The following is a 15,839-nucleotide window of genomic DNA, read 5'->3' as shown; positions in this document are numbered from 1 at the left end:
GGGGGTGTGTGGGTGGGGAGGGTGTGTGTGGGGTGGCGAGAGGGGGTGTGTGGGGTGGGGAGGGGGGTGTGTGGGTGAGAGAGGGGGTGTGGGGTGGGGAGGGGGTGTGTGGGTGAGAGAGGGGGTGTGGGGTGGGGAGGGGGTGTGTGGGTGAGGAGAGGGGGTGTGGGGTGGGGAGAGGGGGTGTGTGGGGTGGGGAGAGGGGGTGTGTGGGTGAGAGAGGGGGTGTGGGGTGGGGAGGGGGTGTGTGGGTGGGGAGGGTGTGTGTGGGGTGGGGAGAGGGGGTGTGTGGGGTGGGGAGAGGGGTTGTGGGGTGGGGAGGGGGTGTGTGGGGTGGGGAGGGGGTGTGTGGGCTGGGGAGAGAGACAGAGACCAGTGAGTGTGTGTGTGTGTGTGTGTGTGGGTGAGGAGAGGGTGTGTGGGGTGGGGAGAGGGGGTGCGTGGGGTGGGGAGAGGGGGTGCGTGGGGTGGGGAGAGGGACACAGACCGGTCTGTGTGGGGGTGACGTGTCCCTGTGTCCCGACAGGAGAGCGTGGGGGAGCCACTGTTCATGCTGTTCTGCGCGATTAAGCAGCAGGTGGAGAAGGGGCCCATCGACGCCATTACCGGGGAGGCCCGGTACTCCCTGAGCGAGGACAAACTCATCCGGCAGCAGATTGACTACAAGACCCTGGTGAGTGTCTCCCCCACCCTCCTCGCTCCCACTGACACCGTGTTCCCGTCCAAACCCCCACATCCCCCCACCCCATCCAAACCCCACATTCCCATCTCTGACCCCACCCCAGCTGAGTGATATCAGAACCCTGGTGAGTCCAGAACGAGGGGTCACAGTTTAAGGATAAAGGGGAAGCCTTTTAGGACGGAGATGAGGAAAAACTTCTTCACACAGAGTGTGGTGAATCTGTGGAATTCTCTGCCACAGGAAACAGTTGAAGCCAGATCATTGGGTATATTTAAGAGGGAGTTAGATATGGCCCTTGTGGCTAAAGGGATCAGGGGGTATGGAGGGAAGGCAGGTACAGGGTTCTGAGTTGGATGATCAGCCATGATCATACTGAATGGCGGTGCAGGCTCGAAGGGCCGAATGGCCTACTCCTGCACCTATTTTCTATGTTTCTGTGAGTGTCTCCCCCACCCTCATTGCTCCCCATTGACACCGTGTCCCCGTTTCCCCCCACCCCATCGAAACCCCACATCCCCATCTCTGACCCCCCCCCCAGCTGAGTGAGGTCAGAACCCTGGTGAGTGTCTCCCCACCCTTATTGCTCCCCATTGACAGTGTCCCCATTTCCCCCCACCCCGTCCTAAGCCCCACATCCCCATCTCTGACCCCACCCAGCTGAGTGAGCAGAGGGCACCGGGCTGTGGGAGGATCGGCCAGGAAGGGGCACTGCGCTGGGGTGGGGTGCCCGGGAGAGACCACTGCACGAGGAGGGAGGGTGTGTGTTTGTGGGAGAATAGGCGAGGAGGGAGAGTGTCTATCAGAGGGGTGATCCCCCCTGTCCCTATGAGCCAGGCTGACGGTGGTTATCTCTCCCCCCACACCCCCAGACCCTGGTGTGTACGTGTGCGGAGACGGACAACAGCTCCCAGATCCCGGTGAAAGTGCTGAACTGCGACACCATCACGCAGGTGAAGGAGAAACTCCTGGACGCTCTCTACAAGGGTGTCCCCTACTCCCAGCGCCCCAAGGCCGTCGACATGGACCTCGGTAGGTAACACAGGTCGTGCGCACGCAGCCCAGCGTGTGTGTGGACCCTCACACAGCCCGCAGACACGTAGCCCGGCCAGTGCTCATCCGCATGCTATAGGCACGGCGCCCCATGTCCCGTACGCACACAGTCAGCCTCGGTAAACACGGGTAACCCGTGTACAAACACCACAACTGTCCCCCTCACCAAACACTCCACACACGGCCATTTGTGTGCACACGAACGTTAGACGACGAGAGCCACTGGACCATGTGTGTGAACATGGGCACGTGCGCGTATATACACTCACACTCACACATCACACTCACACTCACATCACACACCACACTCACACATCACACTCACACTCACATCACACTCACACTCACATCACACTCATCACACTCACACACATCCCACTCACACTCACATCACACTCACATTCACATGTCACACTCACACTCACACATCACACTCGCACATTCACACTCACATATTGACGATGGTGTGTGGGTGGGCTGTTGGGGAATGGCGGAGTGTTTGTTACGGTGTTTGACGGGACACTGGGGTGGGGTTTGGGCTGGTTTGCCAGGAGGCTGTGCAGGGATTGAGTGTGAGGGGGAGGTGAGGGTGTGGGCTCTCCCACTCAGAGTGGAGAAAGGAGGGGGAGGAGGTGCGGTGAGTGAGGTGGCGGGGGGGTGTTCACGAGGGTGAGGAGACTCCCGCTCTCTATCTCACCCCCGCGGGGCGGCGGAGGGAGGAAGGGATGAGGAGGGGTCGAGGGTGGGAAGCCTCGGACTGAGTCTTTGCCCGAGAGAGTGGACGGGGAGAGGATGAGGGGTGAGGACTACCCCACTCATTTTCTGAGGACGGAGAAAGCGGAGGAGCAGAGATGGAGGGTGAGGGGTAAGGAGTCACCCACTGACTCTTTGCCTCCCACAGAGTGGCGGGAGGGAGGGAGGAGGGTGAGAAGACTCCCTCTCATTCCCTACTGTCACAGAGTGGAGGGACGGAGGAGGAGAGAGGGTAAGCCAAGAGGAGGAATGGGAGAGGGTGATGAGGGTGAGCCGCCTCTCTCTCACTCCCTACCCCCACAGAATGGAGGGACGGCCGAGGGTCACGCCACATTCTCCAGGATGAGGACGTCTCCACCAAGATCGAGTCAGACTGGAAACGACTGAACACTTTAGCCCATTACCAGGTGAGCACAGGGGAAGGGGAGAAGGTGGCAATGGTCTGGGGGATGGGTCACCAGGAGGAAGAGGGGGTCCCAGATGCAGATGGGGGGGGGGGGTCCTGGGTCAGTAATTGGGCGGAGAGAAGGCCAGCGAATGTTAAGGGAGGGTGGTGATCCTTGGATGAGGGTCCCAGACCAGTAACTGGGAGGGGAGGGGGACACTGGATGAGGATGGGGGTCCCAGGCCAGAGAACGGGAAAGGTGAGAAGGTGAGGGGTCCTGAATGAGGATGGGGTCCCGGACCAGTAACTGGGAGAGGAGGGGGACACTGGATGAGGATGGAGAATCCCAGGGCAGTAATTGGGAGGGGAGGGTGTTCCTGGTTGAGGATCGGAGGGGCATGCCAGGGGTGATGTGGGGGGGACTGGGCTTGGCTGGCAGGGCTGGATGGGCCGAATAGCAGCCTTCACGGAGGGGGAGCCCAGCTGGGGAGGAGCGCGGTTTCTCAGAGAGGGGCTGCACTCCGGATCACTGGCAGGTAACCCTGGGGGAGGGGAGTGTCCGGTCAGAGGTCATCAGTGGGCACAGGGGGATCCCAGGCTGAGGGAGAGGGTTTGGGACGGCGTGGAGGTGTGCGTTTGTGAAGCAGGGAGGGTGTCGTTACTGGATTTCCTGACCTCGGACACCCCTTCCCACAGGTGACGGACGGGTCGATTGTTGCTCTGGTGCCCAAACAGGTGTCGGCCGAGAGTCTCCCCAACACCGTCACTGTCAGCCGTTCCCTCAGTCGCTACGGTGAGTTTAACCGCCCCTCGTCACCACCCCCACCCTCCCCAACACCGTCACCGTCAGCCGTTCCCTCAGTCGCTATGGTGAGTTTAACTGCCCCCCCGTCACCCCCCCACCCTCCCCAACACCGTCACCGTCAGCCGTTCCCTCAGTCGCTATGGTGAGTTTAACCGCCCCTCGTCACCACCCCCACCCTCCCCAACACCGTCACCGTCAGCCGTTCCCTCAGTCGCTATGGTGAGTTTAACCGCCCCTCGTCACCACCCCCACCCTCCCCAACACCGTCACCGTCAGCCGTTCCCTCAGTCGCTACGGTGAGTTTAACCGCCCACGTCGCCCCCACCACTGTCACCCCCATCCTCGTCCACCCTCCCCAACACCGTCACCGTCAGCCGTTCCCATGGTGAGTACATATCAATGTCGTCACCCCCACCACCGTCCCCCAGCTGACCTCCCCCTCCCTCTCCCACCCACGTCCCAACACCGCGTCTGTCGGCCGATCCCTCAGCCGCTACGGTGAGTGTATGCCAACCATGGTCACCCCCTCGTCTCCTCCCGTCCACCATTGTGAGCCGTGCCCGCAGCCTGTCAGGACTGCCCGCGGTCAGCGGCAGGCTCCTACCGGCAGGCCGATCTCCTTCCTCCCCAACACCACCCCCTCAGCCGTCCCCCTCCAGGGTCACCTTGCGACCTCACCCCTCACCTTCACGGGGTGGGTGATACCGACACTCAGAATGGTGGCGGCAGGGTGCCCGCTGCCCGGACTGACCGTGCTCCGCCCCGCAGAGAGCCTGCTGCGGACGGCGGGCAGCCCCGACAGCCTGCGGGCACGGGTCCCGATGATGACGCCGGACCAGGAGACGGGCACCAAGCTGTGGCACCTGGTGAGGACGCAGGAGCAGAGCGAGCACCGCGAGGGCGAGAGGGGGAGCAAGATGGTGTCCGAGATCTACCTCACCCGCCTGCTCGCCACCAAGGTAACGCTCCCACACCACTCACTGACCACTGACCACTCGCTGGTCCGCTTGCCTGCTGGCCCCACTGAGCGGTCACCGACTTGCTGACCCTCTGACTCAGTATAGACTGACCTCTGGTGCAGTGCCCACTCTCCCACTGACCCTCTGCTGCCCTCTGGTCAGGGCCGACCATGGATTTTCTCTCCTAGCTGTCTACGTGACAGGACGATACGGAGAGCAAGCTGTTATCCATGTAGCAAGCTCCCCCTCGCCACCCAGCTGATGAATCCAAAGGAACAGGTCAGTTTGGCACCAGTGGCATTGCAGGAGTTGCCAGTCAATGTTAAATTCAAGCAACACACATCAAAGTTGCTGGTGAACGCAGCAGGCCAGGCAGCATCTCTAGGAAGAGGTGCAGTCGACGTTTCAGGCCGAGACCCTTCGTCAGGACTAACTGAAGGAAGAGTGAGTAAGGGATTTGAAAGCTGCGTTCACCAGCAACTTTTATGTGTCTTGCTTCAAATTCCAGCATCTACGGATTTCCTCGTGTTTGAATGTTAAACTCAATGTAGGTTTGCCTTTGGGACCCAGCTCCGGATTTTTCCCTCGGCATTTACTCCCAAAGCCTCCCCCATGAGTGAATACAGCCGCAAGGCAGCGGGGGTTTGAAATCGCAGCTCTCCTCCTCCGAGCATTTAATAAGAATTGGGAGCGTATCCGCTGCATACCCCCCCAGCCCCCCAGCCAGATATAGAGCAGCATCACAGGGAAACCGATTTTCCAGACGACTTCCACAAGTATACAGAGAGTAACCCAAATTCCCGGCGTTGCTGCACTGAGGTGGTGATCGGGGCTGAGCGGCCAGTTCAGGAATCCGATGGCCGAAGGGACATAGCTGTTCCCGAGCCTGGTGCTCTGGGTCTTCGGGCTCCTGTACCTCCGGCCCGATGGGAGCTGTGAGAAGATGCCCGGACGGTGGGGATTATTGATGATGGACGCTGCCTTCTTGCGGCAGCTTCTCCTGTAGATACGACCGGTCGGGAGGGAGGTGCCCGTGATGTATTGGGCTGAGTCCACTCTCTCTGCAGCTTCTGATGCACAAACCAGGCCATGAGAGAACCGGTCAGGATACTGTCAACTGATAGTGACCTCCACTAATCCCTCTCACTCATCTCTGACACCCCCCCATCCCCTTCCTTCCACCGCCGAACCGTCCACCGTACCTCCTGTATCTCCCCGCCCCCTTCCTCCTCCAACTCCCCTCCTCAACCCTCCAATCCCATCCCCTCCCGACTCCCTCATGCCCCCCCATTCCCCCCCCCCCAGGGCACGCTGCAGAAGTTCCTGGATGACCTGTTTGAGACGGTGTTCAGCACGGCCCACCGTGGCAGTGCCCTGCCGCTGCCCATCAAGTACATGTTCGACTTCCTGGACGAGCAGGCAGATCGGCACCTCATCACCGACCCGGACGTCCGGCACACCTGGAAGAGTAACTGGTGGGTGTCATTGTGGCCCTCACCCCATCACCCTGACCCGTCTCCGTTACCCCCCACCACCCCGCGTGTGCTCCTCCCCGTCTCTGTGACTCTAACCCTCCCCTACACACCACCGTCTCCATGACCCTGTCTATTCCGTCTCTGTGTCCCCCCTCCCTGTCTCTGTGACCCCCCACCCTCCCCTTCACACCTCCCTGTCTCTGTGACTCTAACCCTCCCCTACACACCACCGTCTCCATGACCCTGTCTATGTGGCCCCCACCCTTCCGTCTCTGTGACCCCCCTCCCTCCCATTTATCCCCTCCCTGTCTATGTGACCCCCACCCTTCCCTTCACACCACTGTCTCCATGACCCTGTCTCTGTGACCCCCACCCTTCCTAGTCTCTATGACCCCCCTCCCATTTATCCCCTCCTTCTCTGTGACCCCCCCCTCGGCCTGCCCCTGATCCAGTGATTGTTCTGCAGCCTGCCGCTCCGGTTCTGGGTGAACGTGATCAAGAACCCCCAGTTTGTCTTCGACATCCACAAGAGCAGCATCACGGACGCCTGCCTGTCGGTGGTGGCCCAGACCTTCATGGACTCCTGCTCCACCTCCGAGCACCGGCTCGGCAAGGACTCTCCCTCCAACAAGCTGCTCTACGCCAAAGACATCCCCAATTACAAGACCTGGGTGGAGAGGTGAGTCTGCAGGGCGAGGGGGTGGAGTGTGTCCATGCCTCACAGTGGGGAGGGTGATCATTCCCCTCTCCCCTCCCCACCCCACCCGCCCTCCCCTCCCCTCCCCCTCCCCTCCCCTCTCCCTTCTCCCCTCCCCCTCTCCTCTCCCCTCTTCCCCTCCCCCTCCCCTCTCCACCCGCCCTCCCCTCTCCCCTCCCCCTCCCCCTCTCCTCTCCCCTCTTCCCCTCCCCTCCCCCTCTCCTTTCCCCTCCCCCTCCCCCTTCCCCTCCTCCTCCCCCCTCCCCTTCCCCCTCTCCCTCTCCCCCTCCCCTATCCCCTCTCCTCCCCTCTCCCTTTCCCCCTCCTCTCCCCTCTCCCTCTCCCCCTCCCTCCCTCCCCTCCGCCTCCCCTTTCCCGCTCCCCCTCCCCTCCTCTCCCCTCTCCCACTCCCTTCCCCCCTCCCCCTTCACTCTCCCACCCCTCTCATCTCCCTCCTCCTCTCCCTCTCCCCTCCCCTCTCTATCCCCTTCCTCACCCCCAACCCCTGTGCCAGCTTTGGAAGCTGACCCCTGACCCCTGCCCTCTGACCTGAGCAGGTACTACCGGGACGTGGGGAAGATGGTGGCCATCAGTGACCAGGACATGGACGCCTACCTGGCCGAGCAGTCACGACTGCGCGCCGGCGAGTTCAGTAGTCTCAGCGCCCTCAACGAGCTCTACTCCTACATCAGCAAGTTCCAGGAGCCGGTGGGTGCAGAGGCACAGGGGGGGCGGGGGGGGAACGGCGAGGCGGGTGCCCAGGGAGGGAGGCATGCAGCAGGAGGGGAGGGGATGCTGAGGGACACGGAGAGGGAGGGGAGGGGAGGGGGAGGGACACGGAGAGGGAGGGGAGGGGAGGGGGAGGGACACGGAGAGGGAGGGGAGGGGGAGGAGGAGGGAAGGGAGTGAGAGAATGATAGGGAGTGAGTCACGGAGAGGGAGGGGAGGGGATGCTGAGGGACACGGAGAGGGAGAGGAGGGGAGGGGGAGGGAAGGGAGTGAGAGAATGATAGGGAGTGAGTCACAGAGAGGGAGGGGAGGGGAGGGGGAGCAACACGGAGAGGGAGGGGATGGGAGGAGGAGGGAAGGGAGTGAGAGAATGATAGGGAGTGAGTCACAGAGAGGGAGGGGAGGGGAGGGGGAGCAACACGGAGAGGGAGGGGAGGGGAGGAGGAGGGAAGGGAGTGAGAGAATGATAGGGAGTGAGTCACGGAGAGGGAGGGGAGGGGGAGGGACATGGAGAGGGAGAGGAGGGGAGGGGGAGGGACACGGAGAGGCAGGGGATGGGAGGAGGAGGGAAGGGAGTGAGAGAATGATAGGGAGTGAGTCACGGAGAGGGAGGGGAGGGGATGCTGAGGGACACGGAGAGGGAGGGGAGGGGAGGGGGAGGGACACGGAGAGGGAGGGGAGGGGAGGGGGAAGGACACGGAGAGGGAGGGGAGGGGATGCTGAGGGACACAGAGAGGGAGGGGAGGGGAGGAGGAGGGAAGGGAGTGAGAGAATGATAGGGAGTGAGATGGTGCAGGGGGGAAGGGATGTTGAGGGACATGGAGAGAGTGGGAGAGGGAGGGATACAGAGTGAGGGGGAGAGAGGATGGTAGGGATAGAGGGAGGGAGAGAGTGGTTGGGGCGAGGGAGAGGTAGACGAACTTGGACACGAGGGGAACTGTACATTGTTCCTCAAGCTGCTCACTTGGGATTTGTCCCGTGCACAGTGTGTGGGGGTGGGTGGGTTCTGCTCTGGCCGGGGAAGGGTGGAGGGGAGGGGGAAACTCTGGGGAGCACCGGTCAGGGTCCAGGGGAGGGTCTTAGCTAGACCCTCACCCCATCTGGTGATGATTATCAAAACTGATCTACCTCCCTCCTCTTACCTTCCCTTTTCTCCTTCCTTCCACTCCCTCCCTCTTCTCACTCCTCTCCTTCACTTCCCACCCCTCCACCATCCTCCTATCCCCCAATCCCTCTCCCACCCTGTCCCCCTGCCCTCTTTACCCCCCTCCCCCCTGACAGATCCTGACGGCCCTGGAGAGGGACCCCTCAGCTCGTCAGCAGCGTCTCTGCCCCCGGTTGGAGCAGGTTATCTGTCTCATGTCCACCAGCTGATGCCAGGGGAGGGTCCGGGGATGGTCACATCTGCCCCAGGACAGCCCTCCATACCTCGAGCGCACCGGGCAGGGCCGGCCTGGTGTGGGACAGCGTCTACAGGAATTCACCTCTCTGCCTAAACACTTTTCTACCCGTCCGCACAGCCTGTGTTGTCTTGTCATAGAGTTAATATAATTTTAATTGTTTTTATATATATTATATATATAATTTATTTTTGCTCTTGTCCCAGCATCGCAGAATTGTGTACATTGACTGTCATTGTGTGTCATTTTTTTAAATATATGTAGAGGAAGAGATTGTGACAAATGGTTTCAAACAACGTCTGTCAGTTCATAACACCGGGGTATGGTACCGGTGGGGAGGGGTCTGTCACTATGTAACACCGGGGTACGGTACCAGTGGGGAGGGGTCTGTCACTGTGTAACACCGGGGTACGGTACCGGTGGGGAGGGGTCTGTCACTGTGTAACACCGGGGTACGGTACCGGTGGGGACGGGTCTGTCACTGTGTAACACCGGGGTACGGTACCGGTGGGGACGGGTCTGTCACTGTGTAACACCGGGGTACGGTACCGGTGGGGACGGGTCTGTCACTGTAACACCGGGGTACGGTACCGGTGGGGACGGGTCTGTCGCTGTGTAACACCGGGGTACGGTACCGGTGGGGAGGGGTCTGTCACTGTACAACACCGGGGTACGGTACCGGTGGGGACGGGTCTGTCTGTGTAACCGGGGTACGGTACCAGTGGGGACGGGTCTGTCACTGTACAACACCGGGGTACGGTACCGGTGGGGATGGGTCTGCGATTGGTGTGTGGTACCGTATTTCGGAGAGCAGTGGATCATCGACTGTCTGGACATACGGACTGCGAAGCAGACGAGCCTCAGCTGGGATTCCTTCACAGTCAGCAGACACACCATCATCACTGTGTCGGGGTGGGTGGGGTTTCTCTGTCCAGCCCCCAGGGTCAGCAGGATCCCATCAGTCACAGTAGCAAACAACAGGAATTCTGCAGATGCTGGAATTTCAAGCAACACACATCAAAGTTGCTGGTGAACGCAGCAGGCCAGGCAGCATCTCTAGGAAGAGGTACAGTCGACGTTTCAGGCCGAGACCCTTCGTCAGGACTAACTGAAGGAAGAGTGAGTTAGAGATTTGAAAGAGGAGGGGGAGGGGGAGATCCAAAATGATAGGAGAAGACAGGAGGGGGAGGGATAGAGCCGCGAGCTGGACAGGTGATTGGCAAAAGGGATATGAGACAATCATGGGATAGGACGTCCAGGGAGAAAGAAAAGGGGGAGGGGGGGAAACCCAGAGGATGGGCAAGGGGTATAGTCAGAGGGACAGAGGGAGAAAAAGGAGAGAGAGAGAGAAAGAATGTGTGTATATCAATAAGTAACGGATGGGGTACGAGGGGGAGGTGGGGCCTAGCGGAAGTTAGAGAAGTCGATGTTCATGCCATCAGCTTGGAGGCTACCCAGACGGAATATAAGGTGATGTTCCTCCAACCTGAGTGTGGCTTCATCTTTACAGTAGAGGCAGCCGTGGATAGACATACCAGAATGGGAATAGGATGTGGAATTAAAATGTGTGGCCACCGGGAGATCCTGCTTTCTCTGGCGGACAGAGCGTAGATGTTCAGCAAAGCGGTCTCCCAGTCTGCGTCGGGTCTCACCAATATATAGAAGGCCGCACCAGGAACACCGGACGCAGTATATCACCCCAGCCGACTCACAGGTGAAGTGTTGCCTCACCTGGAAGGACTGCTTGGGGCCCTGAATGGTGGTAAGGGAGGAAGTGTAAGGGCATGTGTAACACTTGTTCCGCTTACACGGATAAGTGCCAGGAGGGAGATCAGTGGGGAGGGATGGGGGGGACGAATGGACAAGGGAGTTGTGTAGGGAGTGATCCCTGCGGAATGCAGGGGGGGGAGGGAAAGATGTGCTTAGTGGTGGGATCCCGTTGGAGGTGGCGGAAGTTACGGAGAATAATATGTTGGACCCGGAGGCTGGTGGGGTGGTAGGTGAGGACCAGGGGAACCCTATTTCTAGTGGGGTGGTGGGAGGATGGAGTGAGAGCAGATGTGCGTGAAATGGGGGAGATGCGTTTGAGAGCAGAGTTGATGGTGGAGGAAGGGAAGCCCCTTTCTTTAAAAAAGGAGTTCATCTCCCTCCTGGAATGAAATGTGTGCTCATCACAGTAGCACACTGGCCAGTGTTGGCAGCTGGAACTGAGACAGAGGAATAGTACAGGGAGGGACTGCCAGCTTCCCTGCTCTTATTACCAGACCAGTCACTGTCACAGCCTTATGCCAGCAGCACCCTGGGAACTAGGCACGCCAGAGACGGGGCAGGGGATTCAACCCCTGATACTGCAGGCCTCTCCCCCATCTGCAGGTCAGAGTCTGACAGAACATCCCCACTTCCCTGGGTGGGGTTAGTCCATGCACTCCACATCCGCCACATTACCTTCCACCCCCGCCCCACTGACCGATCCGCAGGTCAAAGTGTGATGGGACACACTTCAATTACCTGGGTGGAGTTAGTCCATGCACCACATCCATCACATTAGCCCACACACCCCCCCCCCGCCACACATCCACAGGTCAGGAGTCGAACAGGCCCTTTGGCCCATGATGTTTTGCTTAACCAATTAAACTAGTAATTAATTGGCTAACTAACTTGTTGGCGTGTGGCCAAGTGGTTAGGGCGTCGGTCTAGTGATCTGAAGGTCGCTAGTTTGAGTCTCAGCTGAGGCAGCGTGTTGTGTCCTTGAGCAAGGCACTTAACCACACATTGCTCTGCGACGACACTGGTGCCAAGCTGTATCGGCCCTAGTGCCCTTCCCTTGGACAACATCGGTGGTGTGGAGAGGGGAGACTTGCAGCATGGGCAACTCCCGGTCTTCCGTACAACCTTGCCCAGGCCTGCATCCTGGAAACCTTCCAAGGTGCAAATCCGTGGTCTCATGAGACTAACGGATGCCTATAAATGGCTAACTGAACTAATTTCTTCTGCCTATACAGTCCTTCCATTTTCCTCACATGCATACGGCTAATAAATGTCTTTTAAAAGCGTCTAATGTATTTGCCTCCACCACGATATCAAGCAGCACATTCCAGACATCCTCCACTCTGAGTCTGAGTTTAAAAGAAACTTACCCCTCCCATCCCCTTTCAAACTACACCCTCTCACCCAAAATGCGTATTACATATTTCAACCCTGGGGACCAGCTACTCCCTGTCCACTCTATCTATGCCTCCCATAACCCTACAAACCCCTGTCAGATCTGCCCTCAGCCTGTGGTGCACTGGAGACAACAACCCAACTTTATCCAGCCTCTCCTGACAGCCCACGCCCTCCAAACTAAGCAGCACCCTGGCGAAACTCTTCTGCACCCTCTCCAAATCCTCGGCATCCTTCCGATAGTAGGACAACTAGAACTGGCGCAATACTCCAGATCTGGCCTAACTCGAGTTTTATAAAGTTGCAACGTAACTTCTTGACTTTTGAAGTCAATGCCTCAACTAATAAAGGCAGGTCAACCTGTTTAGCCACTTTCCGGGAGCTAAGAACTTGGACCCCAAAGTCCCTCTCCTCATCAACACTGTTTTGGGTCTTCCCCTTAACAGTGTACTCTCTCCTTGCATTTGCCAAGCTACAGCACCTCACATTTATCTGGGTTAAACTCCATCTGCTTTTTCTCCGTCCATATCTGCCACTGATCTATCTATATGCCACTCTATTCTTCGTCAGTCTTCGACACTGCCCACACCACCACCGATCTTCGTATCATCTGCAGATTTACCAACCTGCTCATCTACAGTGCTATGCCAAAGTCCTAGGAATGTATATGTGTGTGTATGTGTATATATGGTGTGCCTATGACTTTTGCACAGTACTGTATATTGGCTAAAATAGGAAGGTGTTTGAGAAACAAAAATAAGAGTACTTAAGCTTTGTAATAGCTCAATAGTATTAAGTGTTATTTGGTAACTGGCAAGACATAATATATAATACCGTGCAAATGTCTTGGGCAGCCTACCCGCACAGTACTGTACATCTTCACCCAGATCATCAAAGTTCAAAGTAAATTTATTATCAAAGTACGCATCTGTATACATTTTCTTGTGGGCATTCACAGTAAATCCAAAACCATAATAGAATCAATGAAAGACCGCTCCAACTTGGGTGCCAACCAGTCTGCAAAAGACAACCAACTCTGCAAGTACAAAAGAAAAATAACAAATGAATAAGCAATAAATATCGGGGACATGAGATGAATAGCCCTTGAAAATGAGTCCATTGGTTGTGGGGACATTTCAGTGATGGGGCAAGTGAAGTTATCCCCTTTGGTTCAAGAGCCTGATGGTTGAGGGGCAATAACTCTTCCTGAACCTGGTGGTGAGAGTCTTGAGGCCTCTCTACCTTCTTCCTCACGGCCGCAGTGAGAAGAGAGCATGATCTGGGTGGTGGGAGTCCCTGATGATGATGATGCATTCTGCTTTCTGTGTTAGATGCGCTCAATGGGGGGGGGGAGGGCTTTACCCATGAGGGTCTGGATGGTATCCACTACTTTTTACAGGATTTTCTTCAAGGCTATTGGTGTTTCCATACCAGGTTGTGGTGCAGCCAGTCAATATACTCTCCACTACGTATCTGTAAATGTTTGTCAAAGTTTTACATATGCCAAATCTTCACAAACCCCTAGTTTGCAAAGCCTGGTGCAAACCCACTGTCGTGCTTTCTTAGTAACCGCAGTTACGTTCTGGGCCTAGAGCAGGTCCTCTGAAATAATAGCAGAGAAGAATTTTAAGTTGCCGACCCTCTCCACCTCTGACCCTGAATGGCTCGCGGACCTCCCATTTCCTCCTCCTGGGGCCAGTAATCAGCTCCGACGTGAAACACACCACAAAGAGCAGAGGTTCCTGTACAGATCCCTGCAGAGCACCAGTAATCACAGTACTCCCTTCAACCACCACCCTGCGTCTTCTCTGGAACAGCCAATTCACCATTGATCCTGTGCATTTTAATCTTCTGTCTGAGCCTCCCAGGAGGGACCTTGTCGAATGCCTTACTAAAATTCACGTAGACAACATCCACACTGCTGCCTTCATCAATCACCCTTGTCACTTCGTCAATAAACTCAATCAAGTTAGTAAGACACGACTTGCCCCGCACAAAGCCATGCTGGCACTCCCTAATTAGGCCACGGTTTTCCAAAGGCTCATAAATCATAACCCTAATAGTTCTCTCTAGTAACCTCCATACCTCTGACATGAGACTCACTGGTCTATAGTTTCCAGGACTATCCCTGGTTCCCTTGAACAATGGAACAACTTTAGCTACTCGCCAGTTCTCCAGGACCTCGCCTGTGGCTAGAGAGGATACGGACATCAGAGCAAATGTTGCCCCCTTTACCTCTGAGTGGTCCCACCTCCTCCCTAGTTATTTTCTTGCTCTTGATGAATGAAAAGAATGCCATTGGACTCTCTTTAATCCTACTTGCCAAGAACTTTTCGTGGCCCCTCTTGGCTTTCCTAATTCCCTTCCTGCATTCTTTTCTGGTTTCTTTATAACCTCAAGGGCTCTATTTGATTCTAGCTTCCTAAGTTTTACATATGTTTCCTTTTTCTTCTTGACTAAATCCCTTAACATCCAAGGTTGGCTTACCTTGCCAGCCTCGTCCTTCCTTCCGACTGGAACATACCTGTCCTGTACTCTGTGCAGTTGGTCTATAAACACCTTCCACGTGTTGGATGTGAACATCCAAAAACAGCTGTTCCCAATTAACTCTCCCTCGTTCCTGCCTTATACTCTTAAAATTTGCCCTGCTCCAATTTAATACTCTCCCACAAGGTCCATACTTAACCTTATCTGCAGCCACCTTAAAACACAAGGAGTTGTGGTCATTGTTCACTCACTGTCAGGTTAGTCACCTGGCCAGGCTCATTACCCAACACCAGATCCAATAGAGCCCCTCCTCTTGTTGGACTGTCTACGTATTGATTCAAGAAACCCATTGTACCTAACAAATTCTGCCTCATCTAAACCTCGCACTCAGAAAGCCCCAGGGACGTTTTATTTATTGAGATTTACCGCACGATAGGCCCTTCCAGCCATCCTGCCAGCAACCCCCCGTTTGACCCTAGCCTAACCATGGAGCAATTTACAATGACCCTACTAGGTAGTGTGTCTGTGGACTGTGGGTGGAAACCAGAGCACCTGGGGAAAGCCCACGCATTGCACAGGCTCCTTACAGAGGGCACCGGATTGAAGTCCAAACTTCAACACCCCAAGTTGTAATATTGTCGCGCTAACCACTACGTTATCATGGAGCCCGTAACTGTTTAAGTCCCCCTAACAACCATCCTAATCCGCCTGTATCTCTGTCCTGGTGACTACTGGGGGGGGGGGTGTCAGTAGTACAATCCCCTCAGACCCATTGCACCCTTCCTGGTTTTGAGTTCTATCCATATTAACTTAGTGGATAAGCTTCCATTCTGGTCCTTCCAAGTGCAGCTGTGATATTGTTCCTGATTAGTAGTACAACCCCCCCCCACACACACACCCCTTTTACCCCCCCCACACACACCCCTTTTACCCCACCCACACACACCCCTTTTACCCCCCCCCACACACACCCCTTTTACCCCCCACACACACACCCCTTTTACCCCCACACACACACCCCTTTTACCCCCCCCACACACACCCCTTTTACCCCCACACACACACCCCTTCCCCCCCACACACACACCCCTTTTACCCCCCCCCACACACACCCCTTTTACCCCCCCCCCACACACACACCCCTTTTACCCCCCCACACACACACCCCTTTTACCCCCCAACCCCTTTTACCCCCCACACACACACCCCTTTTACCCCCCCACACACACCCCTTTTACCCCCCCACACACACACC

At 56.9% G+C, this 15,839-nt stretch overlaps 2 protein-coding genes across 2 annotated transcripts in view; one reads left to right on the top strand and one right to left on the bottom strand.

Moving 5' to 3' along the window:
* Window positions 1-9,219, top strand: part of plxna3 (plexin A3) — a 196,060-nt gene extending 186,841 nt beyond the window's left edge. The window contains exons 24-32 of the mRNA XM_063035027.1: window positions 527-673; window positions 1,552-1,711; window positions 2,789-2,892; window positions 3,567-3,663; window positions 4,444-4,634; window positions 5,940-6,109; window positions 6,576-6,788; window positions 7,364-7,514; window positions 8,817-9,219. Coding sequence (XP_062891097.1) covers window positions 527-673; window positions 1,552-1,711; window positions 2,789-2,892; window positions 3,567-3,663; window positions 4,444-4,634; window positions 5,940-6,109; window positions 6,576-6,788; window positions 7,364-7,514; window positions 8,817-8,909 — 1,326 coding nt within the window. The 3' untranslated portion in view covers window positions 8,910-9,219. The remainder of the gene's footprint in view (window positions 1-526; window positions 674-1,551; window positions 1,712-2,788; window positions 2,893-3,566; window positions 3,664-4,443; window positions 4,635-5,939; window positions 6,110-6,575; window positions 6,789-7,363; window positions 7,515-8,816) is intronic.
* Window positions 9,220-9,350: 131 nt separating this feature from the next.
* Window positions 9,351-15,839, bottom strand: part of LOC134338873 (uncharacterized) — a 28,329-nt gene continuing 21,840 nt past the window's right edge. The window contains exon 3 of the mRNA XM_063035029.1: window positions 9,351-9,930. Within this exon, the coding sequence (XP_062891099.1) occupies window positions 9,458-9,930 (473 nt within the window). The 3' untranslated portion in view covers window positions 9,351-9,457. The remainder of the gene's footprint in view (window positions 9,931-15,839) is intronic.

Source organism: Mobula hypostoma, chromosome 28, assembly GCF_963921235.1.
Source record: "Mobula hypostoma chromosome 28, sMobHyp1.1, whole genome shotgun sequence".
Classification (NCBI taxonomy): Eukaryota; Metazoa; Chordata; class Chondrichthyes; order Myliobatiformes; family Myliobatidae; genus Mobula; species Mobula hypostoma.
The sequence above is the reverse complement of the archived record's forward strand: the minus strand, read 5'-3'. Positions and strand labels throughout refer to the sequence as shown.